Raw genomic sequence first — 18,932 nt, 5'->3', positions numbered from 1 at the left:
AAAAAAAAAAAAAAAAACTAATTGAAATTATTATTTTCTGTATCTAAAATAAATATATTCTAACTGTACCATTGAAATAAACTTCAGAAGCAAAGTTATTAAAAGACTTTTGAGATGATTACATAGTCTCTTTCAAAAGTGTAAGTAGTCTGATTTCCTCAACTACTGCATAACGTTTGTCATCAGAAAAAAGCACTCTCACCTCTTGGATTTGCATCCATATCTCCAGATGTGAGGCCAATCAGGTTGGGACGCTGTGTCTGTGCTCTTGAAAAGAACTGTCTGTACTGTGATCTACCAGAACTGGTGATACTAGGCGCTTCAGGATTATAACCATCTGGTTCATATGTATCTGAAAAACAAAACAAACAAACAAAACCCTCCAACATTTAGAAAATCATAATGCTGAAACTATTCTCTCATTACTATAAATAAAGAGTTATGTGTTCTTCAAAAAAATGTAATTACATCAATTCATACACATTTCTCTGTGAGTTATGTCAGACATTCCTTTAGGAGTAAAAACAGTACCACTCTCATGAACATAGAGACATTCAAATTCCAACACTGATATTTACTTCTCAATCCACTCAGTCTTGTTGTTTACCCTTGTGTATTAACCACTTACTTCAATTTTCAATAACCATACATATTTTTACCACCAATTTTTACACATATGAACAAGTTTATTAAAAGACTATTGAGTTTTGTGTCTCATCAATTTCTAGGTATTTCTATAATCAATAAATAAAATTTTTAAGCTGAAGAAAAAATAGCTGGCTTCCAATACAAAGCATATTTCAAATAAGAGGTAGATAAGCTAAAATTTCATATTTATAATTATTTTAAAACCACCCTATTATTCAATGTACGTTTTATCACATTCTTTTTTGTTGTTGTTTTATGTTTTTTTGTTTTTGTTTTTCCGAGACAGGGTTTCTCTGTGTGGCTCTGGCTGTCCCAGAACTCACTCTGTAGACCAGGCTGGCCTCAAACTCAGAAATCCGCCTGCCTCTGCCTCCCAAGTGCTGAGATTATAGGCGTGCGCCACCACCGCCCAGCACATTTTATCACATTCTTATACTTTTTTCTAAAACAAAAAAATCATTTTTAAAATTCTAACCCAATGTAACTATTTTACTAGTGTTAAAAGGATTCTGAGAGAAATGACAGATTCAAATGGCACATATCCTCTTTACTCTAAATCAAATCATAGCAAGGTAGACAGAAGACACTGGTTTTCATAGTTATGATTCATGTGTTTCTTTTTTTTTTTATGGAAAATGTGTTTAATAATTCATATAAAGTTCAAACTACAAGATCAGGTTCAAGTACATCTCTATTAAAGGCTATCACTGCTATGATCCAGAGTATAAGCTCACAAATGACCCACCTGCTGGAGAGAGAGCTCAGTGGTTAAGAGAGCATACTACTCTTACAGAAAACTTCAGTTGTTTCTCAGCACTCATGTCAATTGGTTCACAACCACTTGTAACTCCAGCTCCAAAGGATCCAACACCCTCCCTCTGGATGAGATGGGCATGTGTACTCACGCGTGTAAACCCACACACAGACATACACATACATACACAATTAAAAATTAATAAAATAAGCCAGGTGTGGGTGTACATGCCATTAATATCAGCATTTGGGAGGTTGGGGCAAGTGGATCTTCGTGAGTTTGAGGCCAGTCTGATCTACAAGGTTCTACAAGGCAAGTCCCAGGCTAGCTAAAGCAATGTAGTGAGACTCTGTCTCAAATAAAATAAAATAAATCTTTAAAACAAACAATCCCCCTTAGGAACTTCCTGAATTCTAAAAGCATTTTTCTGTGCTGATCCTATCTAAATAAGCTAAATAAGAACTCAGAAGTCTTTGGTGCAGCATATCACTCCCAACCCTCTTAGATTAAACCTTGCCCTGAATACTGTATTTCCCGATTTTAGGTTCCATAAGCATATTCTCTAAGCACCAACTCTAAGTTTAGAACAATTAAATGCCACTGAGGGGCAACCAACTGAGATATCTGGGGTCAATACTAACACTGCTGTAAGGATTCCTTCTTGTCCACATCGCGCCTATTTTCTTTCCTTTCACTTTTGAAAATAGCTCATGGTATAGTATAGAAAAACATCAATAGATTAAAAACTGGTATCCTGTAATAAAATAATAAATTAGTTTGAAAATTAGTCACTAGGGTTATCTGTGCTCTCTCCTTAGGATGGCTGAGAAAAGTTAATAAATTACTATAGCAATGATATTCCTATTACAAGAATTAAATTAATTCTCAGGGCTTATATTCAGCCTCAAAGCTTCCTGGTGGCAACCTAATAAAACTAAACTCTATTTTGGTGTGCTATTTAAGCAGTTATTCTGCCAGAGTATTCTTTGGCTTATACTCAATCTCTTCAGTTCCTGCTCTACATCCTTCCTTATAACTTTTTGTCTTCCACATGCAGAAGACAGAGTCAATCCTCAGTGTTTTCATCAATCCATTACTATCTTATTTTCTGAGATAAAGTCTCATTGAATGTTCAGCTATAATGGCTGGCCAGTGAATCCCAGAAGTTCTCTCAACTAAGTCTCCCATGCCAGAATGATAGGCATGTGCCCCTATGCCCAGGCTTTTATAAAGGTGCTAGGGATTCAACTTTAGTTCCTCACAATTTGGGGCAAGCATTATCCTGATTGATCTATACACTAAATTTTCACTTGCTTAAGTCAACTTGACAGAATTAATACTGAGAGAAACATGCTTTAATGATGTACAGCTTAAAAGGAAATCCTAGCTATTAAATTTAAATATGTTAAATGTCTGAGCAATACAGTTTGAAGATGATAGGTAAAATAACAAATTCCACAGATCCCACAGTTAGGCTGTCCTGGCTAGTTTTATGTCAACTTGACACACGCTAGAGTTATCTGAAAACAAACTGCAACTGAGAAAAATGCCTCTATAAGACTGCTATAAGAAATTTTCTTAATTAGTGGCTGATGGGGGTAGGGGGAGAGCCCATTATGGGTGGTGCCATCCACTGGCTGATGGTCCTAGGTTCTATAGGGAAGAAAGCTGAGCAAACCATCATGATCAAGCCAGTAAGCAGTACCCCTCCATGACCTCTTTCTTCATCAACTCTGACTCCAGATCCTTGTCCTGCTTGAGTTCCTGTCCTGACTCCCTTCAGTGATGAACTGTGATGTGGAAGCATAAGCCAAATAAATCCTTTCCTCCCCAAGATTCTTTGGTCATGGTGTTTCATCACAGCACTAAGACAGAAGCCAATTCTAACAATTAACAAAATAAACCCTACTTCAACTTTTAAGCAAATGAACAGAAACTCCCACCGTTGAGGCTACAAAAAGGTTTGAAATTCACACAATCAAGTGACTTTGTCCAATGACCCCTGGGAATACAGAACTTGAATAAATATAGGTTCTACAATAAGGTCAGGCACAGTGGCAAACACCCAAAAACCTACCACTCAGATCCCAAGTTCAAGGCTAACTTGGACCATGTCATGACCCTTGTTTGTTTTTTAAAGAGCCCTTTAGTTACGAACTGAAATCCAAAAGACTAGCAAGACAAACATCTTTTTTAAAAGATACTATCAAAACACCAACAAAGCATACCACAGATCTTCAGAATACATGTCAATAAGGGTGAAATAATTTTCAACAACCCTACACTCATTATGAGCAATCTGTCCACACAATACAGAGTAGAAGGGAGAAACTATATTTATCCACCACCAGCAGGAAACCAGATGTTTGGCTTTATTTCAAAGAAAAATTACCCTAGTTCTTCTGTAATATACAAGTCATTAACTAAAAAATACTCAAGTAAATACTATTTTCCTATATAGCTTATCAGAAACTACCTCAAGGAAGATGTGACTGTTACCAAGGCACTGAATGTAAACATACAGGACAACAGAGATGACAGACACACACAGAGGACCTAATCATCAACAACCACTAGGGACAAACCAAAGAAACAGAGAAACAGAAAATAGCTCTACCTAAGAGCTTTAATAGGAACTCTGAGTGCCAGGTGATATGTTAGGTTGACCAGTTTAAGGTATAAAGATCAGTGAGGAGGATGGCCATCTGCAGCAAAGCTTACCTGGGACCAGAGGGGTGGGGCTGGAGACTGAGGTATGATACCCAATGGAGGATCCCATGAGGTTTCGAGGTGGCACCAAACGAGCTGCCAACAGAGGAGGCGGTGTCCCCAACTGAAGTCGCTCAGATGCAGCAGCACCATGTTCACGAGAATACATGGGCTGTCCTATAGAGGAAAGAATAGGAGGGCAGCTGGGATTGAGAGTCAATGCTTCTCTGAGGCAATGGTGTACTTCCTGAGGATGTGAGCCAAGAACAGAGAAATTACAACAACAGGAACAGTAGTAGAGAAAGACATTATTGAGATTCTAACTCAAGAAAGCACAGACATGCAACTAGTTAGGATGCATCAAGGTACAAAGAAATTAGCATTGCATAATCTGCCCTTTAGAATCCTTTCTCCTGTCTCTGTCTCTCTGTGTCTCTTTCCTGAGAGAGGGTTTTGTCCATGCTTGCCTCAAAGTCACTGTATACCTGAGGCTAACATTGAAATCCTGATCCTATTGTCTCCATGGTTTAAGTTCTGAGATTGCAGGTATGCAATACCACACCTAGCTTTCTACTGTTTTGAATCTTAAGTGAAGTAAATGTAAGCTAGTGTTATCTAAAGCTGAGCAATGAACCAATTGAGTTAAAGAAAGGCACCCTGAGCTATTGTTCAGATAGAATCTAATAGTCAATGAGCTACAGAGATATCAAGGTTGTCATGCACATATCTCTCTAAATACAAGTGAAATATCAACTCTGCACAAAATATACTCCTATATCTAAAAGAAGGAGAAAAAAAAACAGTAAAAAATACAAATTATCATACGCATGGCCTCATAAAGAATAAGAAATGTTCACTAGAAGAAAATTTAAAAAGTGATGGAAATTTGTTATCACCATAGAGAGGGCAATAACAAAGAAAAAAGATGAAGGAAAATCAACAGACCAATACTAGATATAGGAAATGATTGTGGATATTAGGAACTATGTTTTAAAATACATAGTTGGACACATTTATGGACACAAACACACAAGCACATGCACATATACCACACACTTGGAAAAAAAGACAAGTATTACAGAGTAAAACCTTCCTTTGATTTCTACTTAGTACCATTCCCTAACAACATACAAAACATAAATTTATTATAAAGTCTAGTGAATACTTTATATAACAAGGCCAGACATTCACTACAACATAAGACATAGTAAAATTAGAAAGATTTTAATATGTAACTAACTGCCTTACAATTTCAAAATCCCTTTAGATTTTCAACATGAACTGACAAGACATGCCACAAAGTAATCACTTGGTTTCATAGTAGTAAGAAGAATAAGACCAAAATCTCCCATCTTCTCTGTCCACATGAAAAAGTTCACAGCAAAGCAGATGATGTAACTACATATTTAACACCAATCCTTTCAAACTGTGTTTTAAAAGATTTAGTCAATCACTATATTGTAACAGCAATTTAAAATAACCCTCAAACATTAGAAAACAGATCAATTATGACCTACTACAGAGAATTTTCTTTGACAAACAAAACAAAACAAAGCAAGAAGCATAATGCTCAAGAGAAACCAAAAGAAACATAATGCCATCTGTATGATGGCTTTAAACATATGATCCAGCATAAATGTACCTGGTACATGTAATCAGTAACTAGACTATAGACTAACAGGCAAGATTGTACAATGTCAGTTTTTAAAACCACAGACAACATGTGATTCAAACACTAAGAAGGTAGCTAGAGTTGGTGCATGCCTGGTGCCTCTGAGGCCAAAAAAGAGTGCTGCATACCCCAGAGTTGTAAGCTGTTCTGTAGGTGCTCAAAGTGTATCACTGTCCTTAACCTATGAGCTATCTCTCCAGCCCCAAATTTCCCAACACACTAAAAATATATATAAAGCTCTTTACTTTACTTGAACAAACCAAATTATACAGTTTGGAAATTACCAATTATATTATTTACAAAAAAAAAACACCTTGAACAATTTTAAGGGTCCAATTTATCTGTCTTAAAGACAGTATTTAAAATGAAAACTAAGGAAAGTACATTAAACTCAAGTAAACAAAAAGATATTAAAAAAAAAAACTATGACCAAAACACTCTATTATACTCTCCAAATGTTTTTTATGTGTATGTTTTGTGTTTATGTATGATGAATGTACATGTGTTCCTGCGAGTATTCATGTGCATAAATGTGGGCATGCGTGCCACTGGGTGTGTTGAAGTGGAGTCAGATGACAATCTTGGGTGTCTTTGCTTTTTCACTTTGTTTAGTACAAGTTTCATGCTATTCATCAGTTGGTCCTCAAGAATCCAGAGAATCTGCTTCTCTTCTCACTGGAGAAGCACTCAGATTCCTGACATGAGCTACCATGTCTGATTTTATCTGTTCTGGAAACCTGAACTCCAGTTTTCACACTTGTACAGCAAGTTTGTTATCCATTTGAGCCGCCTCCCCAATTTTCAAATGTTTTTTCACACCATCTCCACTGTAGACCACTGGAGTGAGGATTCAATACCAGAACTTTCTATATTTATTTCTCTCTGTGTCGTACACATGCAAACATGTGGAAGTCAGAAGACAAGTGTAGAAGTCAGAAGACAACTTACACTGGCTTTCTCTTCCCCCTTAAGGGTCTTGAGAATCATATTTAGGTCAGCAGGTTTACAGGCAAGCATCTTATCTTTACCCACTAAGCTATCTGACCAGGCCCTGCAATTGAGTTTTAAGTGCTAAGATGGCTATCAGATGCTATCCTCTAGGGCTTTGATTTTTTTTCTATAAACTGTGTGTGTGTGCTGTATGTACATGTTCATGTAGGGAGATGCATATGAAGACAAGTAGCTGACATCAATGTTCTCCTATATTGCTCCATGCATGGAAGACAAGCATTCTACCAACTTTGCTCCATCTCACATCTTATTTTTGAGACAGTATCTTTCACTGAATCTATAAGGAGCTCCAGGAGTCCAACTGTCTCCTTCCCTGCAGCACTAGAGCTACAGGCACTCACTACTATACCTGACTTTTATTTGGTGCTGCGGATCTAAACCCAGATCCTCATGCTTACACTGTAAGCACTTTACTGAGCCATCTTCCCTTCTTCTCCCTATATATTTTAGAATCAAATTGTATGCTTTTAACTATGGAAGAAAATTCACAAAGCAGTTTGAATGATACAATTGTGACTTGTCCAATATTAATATTCTACATGCCAACAAATTAATTCTCTTTACAAACAGTGACACAGCATCTAAGATTATAAAGTAGTAAAACACAAATACATGAGAAAACACTTTTTATTGGTCTTAAAGTTAAAATGGTAATTATTAAAAGGACTGTTTCTACTCTAAGATTCTAGCTAGCTAGCTAGCTATCCATCTATCCATCGCCCTGACTGTCCTGGAACTCTCTCACGGTAGTCAAGGCTGGCCTCAAACTCAGAAATCTGCCTGTCTCTGCCCACTGAGTGCTGATCTTAAAGGCATGAGCCACGACCACCTAGCTTAAAATGTAATTTTTTTTTAAAGATTTATTTTATTTTATGTATGTGAGTACACTGTAGCTGTCTTCAGACATACCAGAAGAGGGTATCAGATCCCATTAAGATGGTTGTGAGCCATGATGTGGTTGCTGGGAATTGAACTCAAGACCTCTGAAAGAGCAGTCAGTGCTCTTAACTGCTAAGTCATATCTCCCGCCTTTAAAATATATTTTTAAAATTAAAAAATATACTAGATATTTTTCTATGTAGTCCTTCTTCTGAAAAAGCAAGAAGCTGATAATTATATTTGTTCCCTAATATTCTTAGGTCTGTTATTAATCTCTCTCTGGAAAACAAATATTCAGAATTCCAGTTCTAAAACATTATGCTCTTTCTTTTTAAGATATCTTAGCTCCCTGCATAACATGCTACAATACCTGGCACATGATAAACACTGACCAAATATTTTCTGAGTTAATGAATATTGGGCTAAGTCACTGAGATTACTGGCAACTGCCCAATTTCTTTCTTTCTTTTTTTTTTTTAAAGATTTATTTATTTTTATTTATATGAGTACACTGTAGCTGACTTCAGACACCCACCAGAAGAGGGCATCAGATCTCATTACAGATGGTTGTGAGCCATCATGTGGTTGCTGGGATTTGAACTCAGGACCTTCGGAAGAGCAGTCAGTGCTCTTACCCACTGAGCCATCTCACCAGCCCAACTGCCCAATTTCTTAAAATCAACACCAGCTGGGTGTGGTAGCACAGACCTTTAATCCCAGCAGTCAGGAGGCAGAGGCAGATGGATCTCTTGTTAGTTCGAGGCTAGTGTAGCTTACTATAGTGAATTCCAGAACAGCCAGGCATATGTAGAAAACCCATCTTATAACTTAATAAATAATAATAATAATGATATAAAAATTTAATAATATAAAAATTAACACCAAGCAGAGTATTTATAGTGTGTCACAATACTTAATTTGGTATAAAAAAATAAATGGATAACTGCCAGTTTCTTTTAAAAAGCAGAGTTTTTACTATGACAACACTAAATGTAACAATATAAAAATATGCCATTTGCCTAGAATACAATAAATCCAAGATTTCATATAAGTACAAAAGACATTTTAAACTGTTAGCAGCTAACTCACAGAAATGAGGAGTTAACTGCACAATGGTTACTAGTAAAGCTGGGTAACAGGAACCTTCATCATACTGCACATACCTCAGGTTACTATATTATCTTCATTTTTGTATATATTTGATTTCTCATAAGCAAAAACAATGATAGCAACAATAAAACAACCTGTACTATATATGAGAAGATACTAATCAGAAGACCATGAGACAGAAGAAAATGTCAGATTTTTGATTTATATTCATAAAAGGGAAAAAAAAATCAAGCAGACCTAAATTTAAATATGCATCATTATGTAGCAAATGCTTCTATGTCATGCAGGAATCTTAACTAGGAGACGAATGTTTCTCAAGTTGTTAGACTTGAACCTTGAAGCAGAAAAGAATGCATTTATGTAGCAGTAAAGAAGAAAATGCCTTTTCTTGAGTCCCAGCAGGAGCACAGACACTGTGCATGTTAGAAACAGTGAAAAAGATTAGCAAAGGAAGACCTAAATCATTGCAAGAGTCAGAAGCCTAAGAGAAGAGTCTGATGATTCAGAAGGAAACAGCAACTAACCACTGAAGAGTTTGCATGGCAAAGGTTAACACTAAGTGCTATACTTTGGCAGAGGTGCCTACACAAACATAATGGTGTCAAATAACCCAAAATGGCAGTGAGTCAAACATAAGAGAGGTTCTAGTGGAAATATAGTGAAGGAGAAGAAAACGGGTTTTGATGAACTAGGTTTTTAAAAAGCAAAAGCAAGGTTGGAGCTTGTTTTGTGTGCTAGGTGGGGCTAGTGTTCAAGTAAGTATACATACATCTTTAAGGTAGAAAAAAGCAGTGTGTCAGTCATATGATGATGTCCACATGAGTAATTGACTCTTGTACTCATCAAGAAAGACAAGAAGGGTAGAAGGCATTGATTTAAGAACAGGCTTTATTTTAAGAAGTTGAAATCTGACAAGAAAATAGTAACTACATAGAATATACCTAATCCTTTCAGGTTATCAGATGCCAAAGACATATTAGATGCCTTACACTTTCCCTTCAGAAGAATCACAATGAAGTAACATTACTCTCACTCAGAAAAAGAAACTGAGGTACATACAGAAGTTAAGTCACTTGGCCTAGATGAGAGAGAGAGTAGTGAAGACCCAGGATCTTAAACAGGTCCATCGACTTTACTTGGTTGCCTCTTTGTGACATGAGAGAGATAAGGAAATGTTTCAAAGGCAAAGCAAATTATACGCACATATACATAAGAAATGGACATACCACCATTTCTGTAGACTAAGAACTCATTATCTAACACTGTAAAACAACCACTCTTCTGACTGTTTTGTTTTTTTGAGACAGTAGCTTAAGTTGCCCAAAGCAGCCTCATACTTGCTATGTGGCTGAGACTGTTCCAAGTGCTGGGATTTACAGGAGTTATGTCATCATGCCTGGCTTAAGTGACCTGTAAAAAATGTTTCTGAAAAATAATTTTTTAAAAATGCGTGTGTGGGAGCTGGTGAGATGGCTCAGCGGGTAAGAGTACTGACTACTCTTCCAAAGGTCGTGAGTTCAAATCCCAGGAACCACATGGTGGCTCACAACCACCCTTAATGAAATCTGATACCCTCTTCTGTGTACTCATTTATAATAATAAATAAATCTTTTAAAAAAAATGTGTGTGTGTGTGTGTATGTATCTCAAGCTGGATGATGGTTACACACGCCTTTAATCCTAGCACTCGGGTACCAAAGGAAGAAAGATCTCTGAGTTTGAGGCCAGCCTGGTCTATAGAGCGAGTTCCAGTACAGTCAAGACCACACAGAGAAACTCTGTCTCAAAAAAAACAAAAACAAATAAGTAAACAAAATCACTAGGCACTTGATTTTTAAAGAGGTATAAATCAAGAAAACCACTTTAAAATTAAACATGAATGTTAAAAATGTGTTAAAACTAACTATAATTTATGTTTTCTATCTTCACTTCAACACACAGTTAAGTAACTATTAGACATACTTTACCTGACTCTTGTATACTTGTTAGAAACCAGGCCATATGTGTTCAGAGAGTCCTTTAGCAGAAGCTCAATGCTGTGACTGCAGCAGTCACTATGAAATGGCTCTGTGCTGCCATTCTACAGTATCTGAGGGCTCATTGCTTCTCCCCACTCCAGCACACAAAATTAAATTAAAATACAGCCATATAACATGGCTCCTTTGTAAATTTGAATACAATTGTACAGTTATACATTTCACAAGGACAAGCATTTTGGTGTACTCACACAGTGCCACATTGCATGTATGAAGATCAGAGGACAACTTGCAAAGAGTCCTTTCTCTCCTTCCACCACGTGGGACCCAGAGATCAAACTCAGGTTCTGAGCTTTGGTGGCAACTATCTTTACTTACCATCTTGACAACCCATCAAAAGCACCTTTTGGGATGTTCTGTCTCCCTACTAATCCCTAGACTGCCCTGAACAGGCAGAAATGACACTACAGAGCCTGCAGCCCAACATGCAAAACTCTAGCCTTTGACCAGAATTGCATAACTGGACTGGAAGCTACACTCACACTAACATTCTGGAATTGTACACCACCCAGTCTGAACTGCCATCCTTTACAGAATCCATCCCCAGGAGCTACAAAGGCTCTTCTCTTCATCAGAACATAGGCAGACACTCTGTTCCCTGTCTCACAACTGCAGGTGGCACTCCACTTACTGTGTAGCTCATCTGCCCTGTGTATGAGAAACTGATCTGTTTAATTAAAAACAAAAAAACCCAAAAACCTAAGAATTTGTTGAAGTGACATTTACTTACTTTCTGATACTGTATAAAGGAGGTTCTGGGGTAAAGGAGGAGGTAGTCTTGCTCCCACTGGTGCAAGATTGGGCACTGCACTTGTCCCAGGCTGATCACGGCTGTTTATTAAGCTTGACTGTGAAATGGGAGGTCCTACAGAATAAAAAAAAAGTGTCAAATACAGGATTAATAATTCCTGGTAAGAATGTAATACTAATACTAATATATTCAGACTTAATCTTGATGACACTCCTAACTCTCCAATAGACAATGCTCATCACAAGGAAAGGAAAGCAAGACTGAGTGCCTTTGCAGGCAAACATGAGAAGGGAGGAAAGGGACTTGAGGAACAGTAGATGGCATGAGCATTAAGTAATTAATGAGGAATCTGTAAATGTGAATACCATGGAAAGTATCAAAGATAGTGAGGCCAGGCCATGGTGGTTCTGCTGTTAGCCCGAGCACGAGAGTGGTAGAGACAGGCAGATCTTTGTGAGTTCAAGGTCAGTCTGGTCTACATAGGAGTTCTAGGCCAGGCATGGTTACAAAGAGAGATTCTGTCACCAAAAAAATAACAACAACAAAAGGATGAAGGGCAGGGTTAGAGATGTAGTAGCTCAGTTAGTGGACTGCTTATCTAGCACCCACAAAAACTTGATTTGGATCCCATCCCCAGTATGATGGCACATGTCCGTAAGTGGGGTCCTTGGAAAGTAGAGGTAGGAACAGAAGTTCAAGATCCCTTGTCTCTAAATAAATAAATAGAGGTCTAAGGGCAGTAAGGATGTAGTTCAGGAGTAGTGTTTGCCTGACATCTGCAAGACCCTGAGGCTCAACTGTCAGTACCCCAATAACAAATTAAATTTAAAATAGGTAAATAAAAAGAAACGCTGAGGAGAATAAAATCATTTTAACATATATTGTAGAAGTGATGTGTTAAAAATAAAATCTCTTAAGCTTCCATTATGTTATCTTTTCCTATCACTTTTTAAGACTTATATAATCAACTTACATGTATGGATAGTTTTGCCTGCATGTATGTACAGCACATAAAATTGTGCTTAGTGCTTATAGAGAGCATCAGAATCACTAGAACTACTTATGAATGGTTCTGAGCCACCATGTGGATGCTGGGAGCTGAACTCATGTTCTAAGGAAGAGGAACAATTGCTAAGCTATTCCTTAACCACCTTCTATCAATATTTAATATTCACAGTTACTAAGTTAAGAAGAGCTGACGGTGATGCTCAATGGTAAAGTGCTTGTCTAGTGTACTAGTTAGTTTTTGTCAACATTATTCTAACTAATCACCTGGGAAGAGAGCACCTTAATTGAGGAACTGCCTCGGCCAAGACTTATCTGTAGGCAGAAATTCTCGATTGTTAATTGAGTAGAAGGCCCTAGCCCACTTTGGGTAGGTGGTCCCTGGGCTATATAAAAAAATGTTGCTGAATAAGTCAGTAAGGAGCACTCTTTTTTCTCTGCTTCAGTTCCTGCCTTGTCTTCCATCAACTATAGACTGACTGTAACCTGAAACAAACTCTTTTTCTTTTCTCCCAAAACCTATTTCAATCATTGTTTTATCATGCCAACAGAAAGAAAACTAGGACACAAAGCATATACAGAGCCCTGTAAGGTACAGCCCAACACCACCACCCCCTAAAAGCAAAGCTGAAAAAAAAAAAGACATGTTTTCATTAACACCTGTATATTAAACCCTTATCTATTATTCCCCACTTTTACATTTTATTTTGTGTGTATGTGTTTGTATGTGTAAGCTCACATGCTACAGAATGCATGTGGAGGTCAGAGGCAAGCTGTAGGAGCTGTTTCTCTTTTTCATGAGGAGCAAAAGGACCAAACTCAGGCTATCAGGCTGGATAGCAAGCTTCTTGATTTGCTGAGCCATTTATTTCATGGCTTATCTTATGATCAGTGTTATTATTATTATTAATTGAAGGGAGGTTGGCCCTAGTGTGCATATGGTGGTCAGAAGACAAACCTATGGAGTCAGTTCTCTCTTACTTCTATGTGTTTTTAAGGACTGAACTCAGACCCCCAGGCTTACACAGTAAGCACCTTGACCTGCTACCATCCTGCCAACCCTTTTGTTACCAACTTTAATGTGATGTATACTTTGCTACAGAGAAGCTTAGTAGTGGGTACATAGATAGGACTGCGCTTGATTATTTTTACTTATTAACTGCATTGGTTTTAGTTTTGCAAGGAGGAAATCAGGTCCTCAAACATGGTCAAAACCACTATACTGAGCTATACCACAGCCCAAAATAAATTGCTTTAAGAAAAAACAGTTGAGGATATAGTTCAAAGGTTGACAGTTTGCCCAGAATGACCTGGGTTCAATCCCCAAAACTGGGAGAAGAAAAGGAGAGAACCAGATGATGCAGGCCTGTAATCCCAGCTACACTGCAAGAGGATCTCAAATTCAAAGCCTGCCTGGACTACAAAGGTAGTTCAGAGCCAGTCTGGACAGCTTAGTGAGATCCTTATCTTATGTAAAACAAGTCAAAAGGGGCTGAGAATAAACCTGAGTGAAGAGTGCTACCCTAGGCATGAATGAAGCCTAAATTCTATCACTAGTACCAGGAACAGAGACATACTGCTTAAGTTAAATGGCAATAATTTTTAAAATAATAATTTGTTATTCTTTAATAATGCAATGTTAAATGTCTGTACATAGATATTTTCTTACACCTTTGCATACATGTAAATAATTCACTCTAAGTTTTTTGGTTGAATTTAAAAAATTTAGTCTTATCCTTGTTCTTGCTATACTCATAACCTTACCTCAACCATCTGCTCAGCCTCCAGAGTGCTGGATAACAAGAGTGTGTCACCACACCCAGCTAGCAACCAATAATACTTCTTAAATAGCCTTTTTAATGTGTGTGTGAGGTATGAAGGTATGTATGTACACCCGTGCATGTGTACAGAGGTCAGAGAAGGATGCCAATTGTCTTGCTCTCTTACTTGCCACCTTATCCCCTCTAGACTCTTAACTGAACCTACATGTAGACTGGCAGGCAGCAACCCTAGCAATCATCCTGTCTCTACACTACCCCTCAGGGATGAGACTACAGGGACAGAGCCACGTCTAGCTTTTAATTTCAACACTTGGGATCTGAACTTAGTCCTTACACAGCAAGCACTCTTACTGACTAAGCCATCTTCCCAGGCCCTTAAACGACCATTTTTAAACATTTGTTGCTCTTGATTTGGCTAGATACAATAATGAAGTATTTAAAAACACACACACACACACAAATAAAAAGTCTTTTTCAGTAAAGAAATCCACATAGAAATCCACACTGTTAAAATGGCATGGCATTTAGAATTTACTCCCACGAAAACAAATCAACCCAAAAAACTATGAAGAGAGAGTAAAATCAAGTTGGCTTAATAGAATCACTGAGGCCAATTAAACAAATACTACCCAAGTTATTCATCCGTATGTCTGTCTGAAAGATTCTATAACAAAAAATTTCAAGTATTATTTCAATATTCTTGAAGAGATTTTCTTGAAATACTAAGAAAATCCATAAAACTCCCAGCATGTTTCTTCTCTATCATCTTAAAATACTAATAGCTAAAAAGGTTTTATCTCCAGGTCAACACAAGTCAGACTACTACAAGCAAAGGGCACACTGCAGATACTATAAAGAATGGCAAACAGTAAGAACATCTTTATTATGGGAGTATATTTTAAATTCCATTACTGTTTTCAAGCATTTTAACAGTTAGCAAAAGGGGCAAGGTTCTTCTAAATACAACTCATCAACAAAACAAGATTCAACCAACACATACTTACTTGGTATGGGAAGCACAACAGAAGGTGGAGGCTGACCATGTCCTTGAGGAACAGGAAGTCTCATACTATGGCCAGGGCCTGGGCCTGGGCCGGGACCAGGGCCAGGGCCAGGACCAGGGCCTGGGCCTGGGCCTGGCATTGGAGGCATTAACATTCCGGGAGGTGGTGGAGGAGGAAGCCCAGGAGGAGGGGGTGGGAAAGGAATCATACTTGGCAGAGCAACTTCATCAACAACTAGAGGATCATTTCCATGATCAAACTGACAAAGGTCACCAAGTACACAAAATCCTCTTTCTGTAAGAATTAAAATTAAAAAAACAAAAACAAAAACCTTATTACGATCTACTTAGAGTTCAAAGAATAAAACAAATTCCAGAAAACTCAACATCCTAATTTACATTGTAGGTTTTTTTTTTGTAAGAAGTCAAAATCTCCTTAGTGTTCTCCTATTAATGACCACATACCCTTGAAGTAGAGGCAAGAGTACTCTCTATATGAGAATAGGATATATTGAAATTTTAAAACATTAGGGTCAAACAGGATAGATACTAAGTAGCTACTATAACCAAGTTGCTAAATTTTCATAATAAGAATCAGGTGTGGTGTTACTCCTGTAATCCTAGCACTCTAGAGGCTGAGGCAGGAGGACTGCAAGTTTGAGGTCAGCCTGAGTTACATGCACATTTGAGGCAAGTCTGGGCTGTACAGTAAGACTCTCATTTAAAAAAGAAAATATTTTTTTAATAATAAAAATTAGGTATTTTATCAAATAATCATTTACCAAAGGTTTGAAAGGAAGGAATAAAAGATAATTTCATTTTGGTGATCCATAGTATTATTTTAAAGCAACCATTCTTGCTATATACAGTTTTAATTTAAAATACTCAAGTAGATAGGAAAAATGACTTACAATGATCCACAATATAAAATAAAGTTGACAATTGTTTTAAAATATGATAGATATTTTGTATCTAGATATAAGATCTATGATATAAGATATCTATATAAAAGTTCAAGAACATTCCCAACTCTAAAAAAATAAGTTTGGCATGCTAGTTACCCTGATGTGATTACCACACACCAAATACATGTACTGAAATGTTATTATATGCTATAAGTATGTATAGTATCCATCAATTTAAACAATATTTTAACACTAAATTTCTACTAGGCAAGGTATAAAAGGCTATTTGTTATAGTACTGCTAATAACTGAAAATGCTGGAAAGGATTTATGGGTATTTATGATAAATGAGTTAAGCCTATTTTCATACTAAGAGCCAATTGAGCCATACTAAAAAACAATTGAGAAGTTCTTTATATGTCAGCATTGAGTTATTTTCTGGAAACTATAATTGAAAAAACACTACATGGCATATGAAAAAAACCACTAGTATTCATATAAAAAAGCAAGTCAAGCTGTTGGGATACACCCAGGCAGTACCTGCAACCCTTGCTCCCCTAGCTGGGAACAGCACATACAAAAGAGAAGGCAATCTTTACCATCATAATCTCTGCAGCGCCTCTTTGGTGGTGGGTTTCGACCAAAAGAATTGGAAGAGCTATGATTGTTATAGTAATTAGACCAGCTCTCAGTTGTGTTCTCAGAATGGTGCGCAGGTGCAATCACAGTGACAGTGCTGGGAATAGACTGTGCCCCAGAGGAATACTGCTCAGAAGAGTTTGGAGGTGGAGCAGACACAGGCACATAAGAGCTCTCCAGGTCATTTCTTTCACTCTTAAACTTTGATCTTTCCCTGTGCTCTGTTTTAGAGACAAAGAAACAAGAGATGAAGAGGTCACATATTTTTGTGCTTAAGCCACATTTATCTCAGAACAGCAAGGCTAATAAGAACATTAGCCTAAGCTTCCTGAGAGATCCACAGCTTCAATGCACTCACTAGTAATATATTCTAAGAGCAGGAATGTTACCACTGCACATATCTCAAACAACTTGTGAAAAACAATGTTTTACTGTATCAACATCAAGTATGTCCACTGGAGAAGCTGACCCTTCTCCACTGGGGTTTTAGGATTTTTTTTCTGTCTTTTACATTTTTACATTTTTACACTGGGCAATTTTTACATTGGGCAATCTTATTATAGCAAGTCAATTACTTTCAGAGAAAACAAAACAAAAAGCAAAAGAATGCTAACAACTTTTACTTATGTGGTGTTGCCACTGATTAAAAGACATTTGTATCAATTCTAAAAATTATTTAGGGCTGGAGAGATGGTTCAGCAGTTAAGAGCATTGGCTGCTTTTCCAGAGGACACAGGTTCAATTCCCAGCACCCATGTCAGCTCACAACTGCCTGTAACTCCTGTTCCAGGGGACCCAACACCCTTACACAGACATGCATGCAGTCAAATCAACAATGTACATAAAATAAAAATAAATTCATTATAAAAATTATTTAAATGTAGGTATATGTTTCAATACTTAGGAATAACTTTAAAAGAAACTGGCTTGATTCTAAGGGTGCACAAGATCAGTACTGTCTCTGTAAGAAGATCAATATCCAGCCTTTTGAGACAATTCCAGTTTTCATTTCTCCCACTGTCAAACAAGCCTTCCGGGGCTGATGCCTACTCACCAACATTCCTGTTTGGATCCCGGTCTTTGCTGCGGCCCCTGCTTCGGCTTCTACTCCGACTCAAGCCTCGGCTCTTACTTCTGCTCTTGCTCCTGCCCCTTCTCCAGTCATACTTCTCCCGGTACAGCTCGTTCCGCTCGTAGTACCGCTCATAGTCCCTCCACTTGCCATCTTCTCTTTTCTTCTCACGTGTTCTATAATACACAGATATAAAAGCCATATGTAGACTCTAGAAATGAGATCTGTACACAAATCCAGAGAATTAAATACTCTCTTTACGTCATCACAATTCATACTGTCTATTTTCGTATATCTCAAGACTACCACTAATTCTTCTAACCATTATTAAAAGAGGGAAGGGTTTTCCCACTTCAAGTACACAGGGTAGGGAGAAATGAAAAAGAAGAGGTGAACCCAAAGTATGAGAGAAAGAGAGGACAAATAAGAAGGAGAAAGTTTGAAAGGTTCACAACAAGTCATCCTAAACAAAGACCACTCTGTGAATATACACCAAACTATACCCTTTTGGCAAATGCTAACTAACATGGATAATTCTAATACCGCACACCCCTAAACAAATGGAACATTTCATTACAATTCTCTGAGGAGACTGCTCCCACCCCTGTGCTCTTGGGGAAAGCAAATAATGACTGTTTATAAAAGACACAGAAGCAAAGACAATAGCAAGACAAAATAGAAAGAAGGCAACGTTCTCACCTCATGCTTTAGAGAGGGCTTAAGATCATAACTCTGCATACTTACAAGTAGCTTTCAATAACTTACTACTCAGAGACAAATACAAACCTTCGTTCACTAGATTCTGAACGACTCTTCTGGGGACTAGGATATTTCTTCTTTCTCGTATCTCGTTCTTCTTCTGCTGGCTCTTGAAATACCTGCAAGATTTGTTAAAAATAAGACCAGTTCCACTCTAAGCTACAAACCCAGTCATCTGTGTAAGAGAGGATATAAATCAG

General features: G+C 37.5%; 1 protein-coding gene across 3 annotated transcripts in view; it reads right to left on the bottom strand.

The window, feature by feature from the left end:
- The window catches only part of Rbm27 (RNA binding motif protein 27), a 69,806-nt gene that overhangs the window by 26,587 nt on the left and 24,287 nt on the right, over positions 1–18,932 (bottom strand). The window contains exons 4-10 of one of the 3 annotated variants that reach the window (XM_031365572.1): positions 18,760–18,851; positions 17,956–18,149; positions 16,862–17,122; positions 15,360–15,653; positions 11,549–11,683; positions 4,124–4,288; positions 203–352 (exon numbers count right to left, since the gene is read on the bottom strand). In XM_031365572.1, coding sequence (XP_031221432.1) covers positions 203–352; positions 4,124–4,288; positions 11,549–11,683; positions 15,360–15,653; positions 16,862–17,122; positions 17,956–18,149; positions 18,760–18,851 — 1,291 coding nt within the window. The remainder of the gene's footprint in view (positions 1–202; positions 353–4,123; positions 4,289–11,548; positions 11,684–15,359; positions 15,654–16,861; positions 17,123–17,955; positions 18,150–18,759; positions 18,852–18,932) is intronic. The other 2 variants (XM_031365573.1, XM_031365574.1) reach the window with 2 other exon arrangements.

The sequence above is a fragment of the Mastomys coucha genome, unplaced genomic scaffold (assembly GCF_008632895.1).
Source record: "Mastomys coucha isolate ucsf_1 unplaced genomic scaffold, UCSF_Mcou_1 pScaffold13, whole genome shotgun sequence".
Classification (NCBI taxonomy): domain Eukaryota; kingdom Metazoa; phylum Chordata; class Mammalia; order Rodentia; family Muridae; genus Mastomys; species Mastomys coucha.
This window is presented reverse-complemented; position numbering and strand designations above follow the sequence as displayed.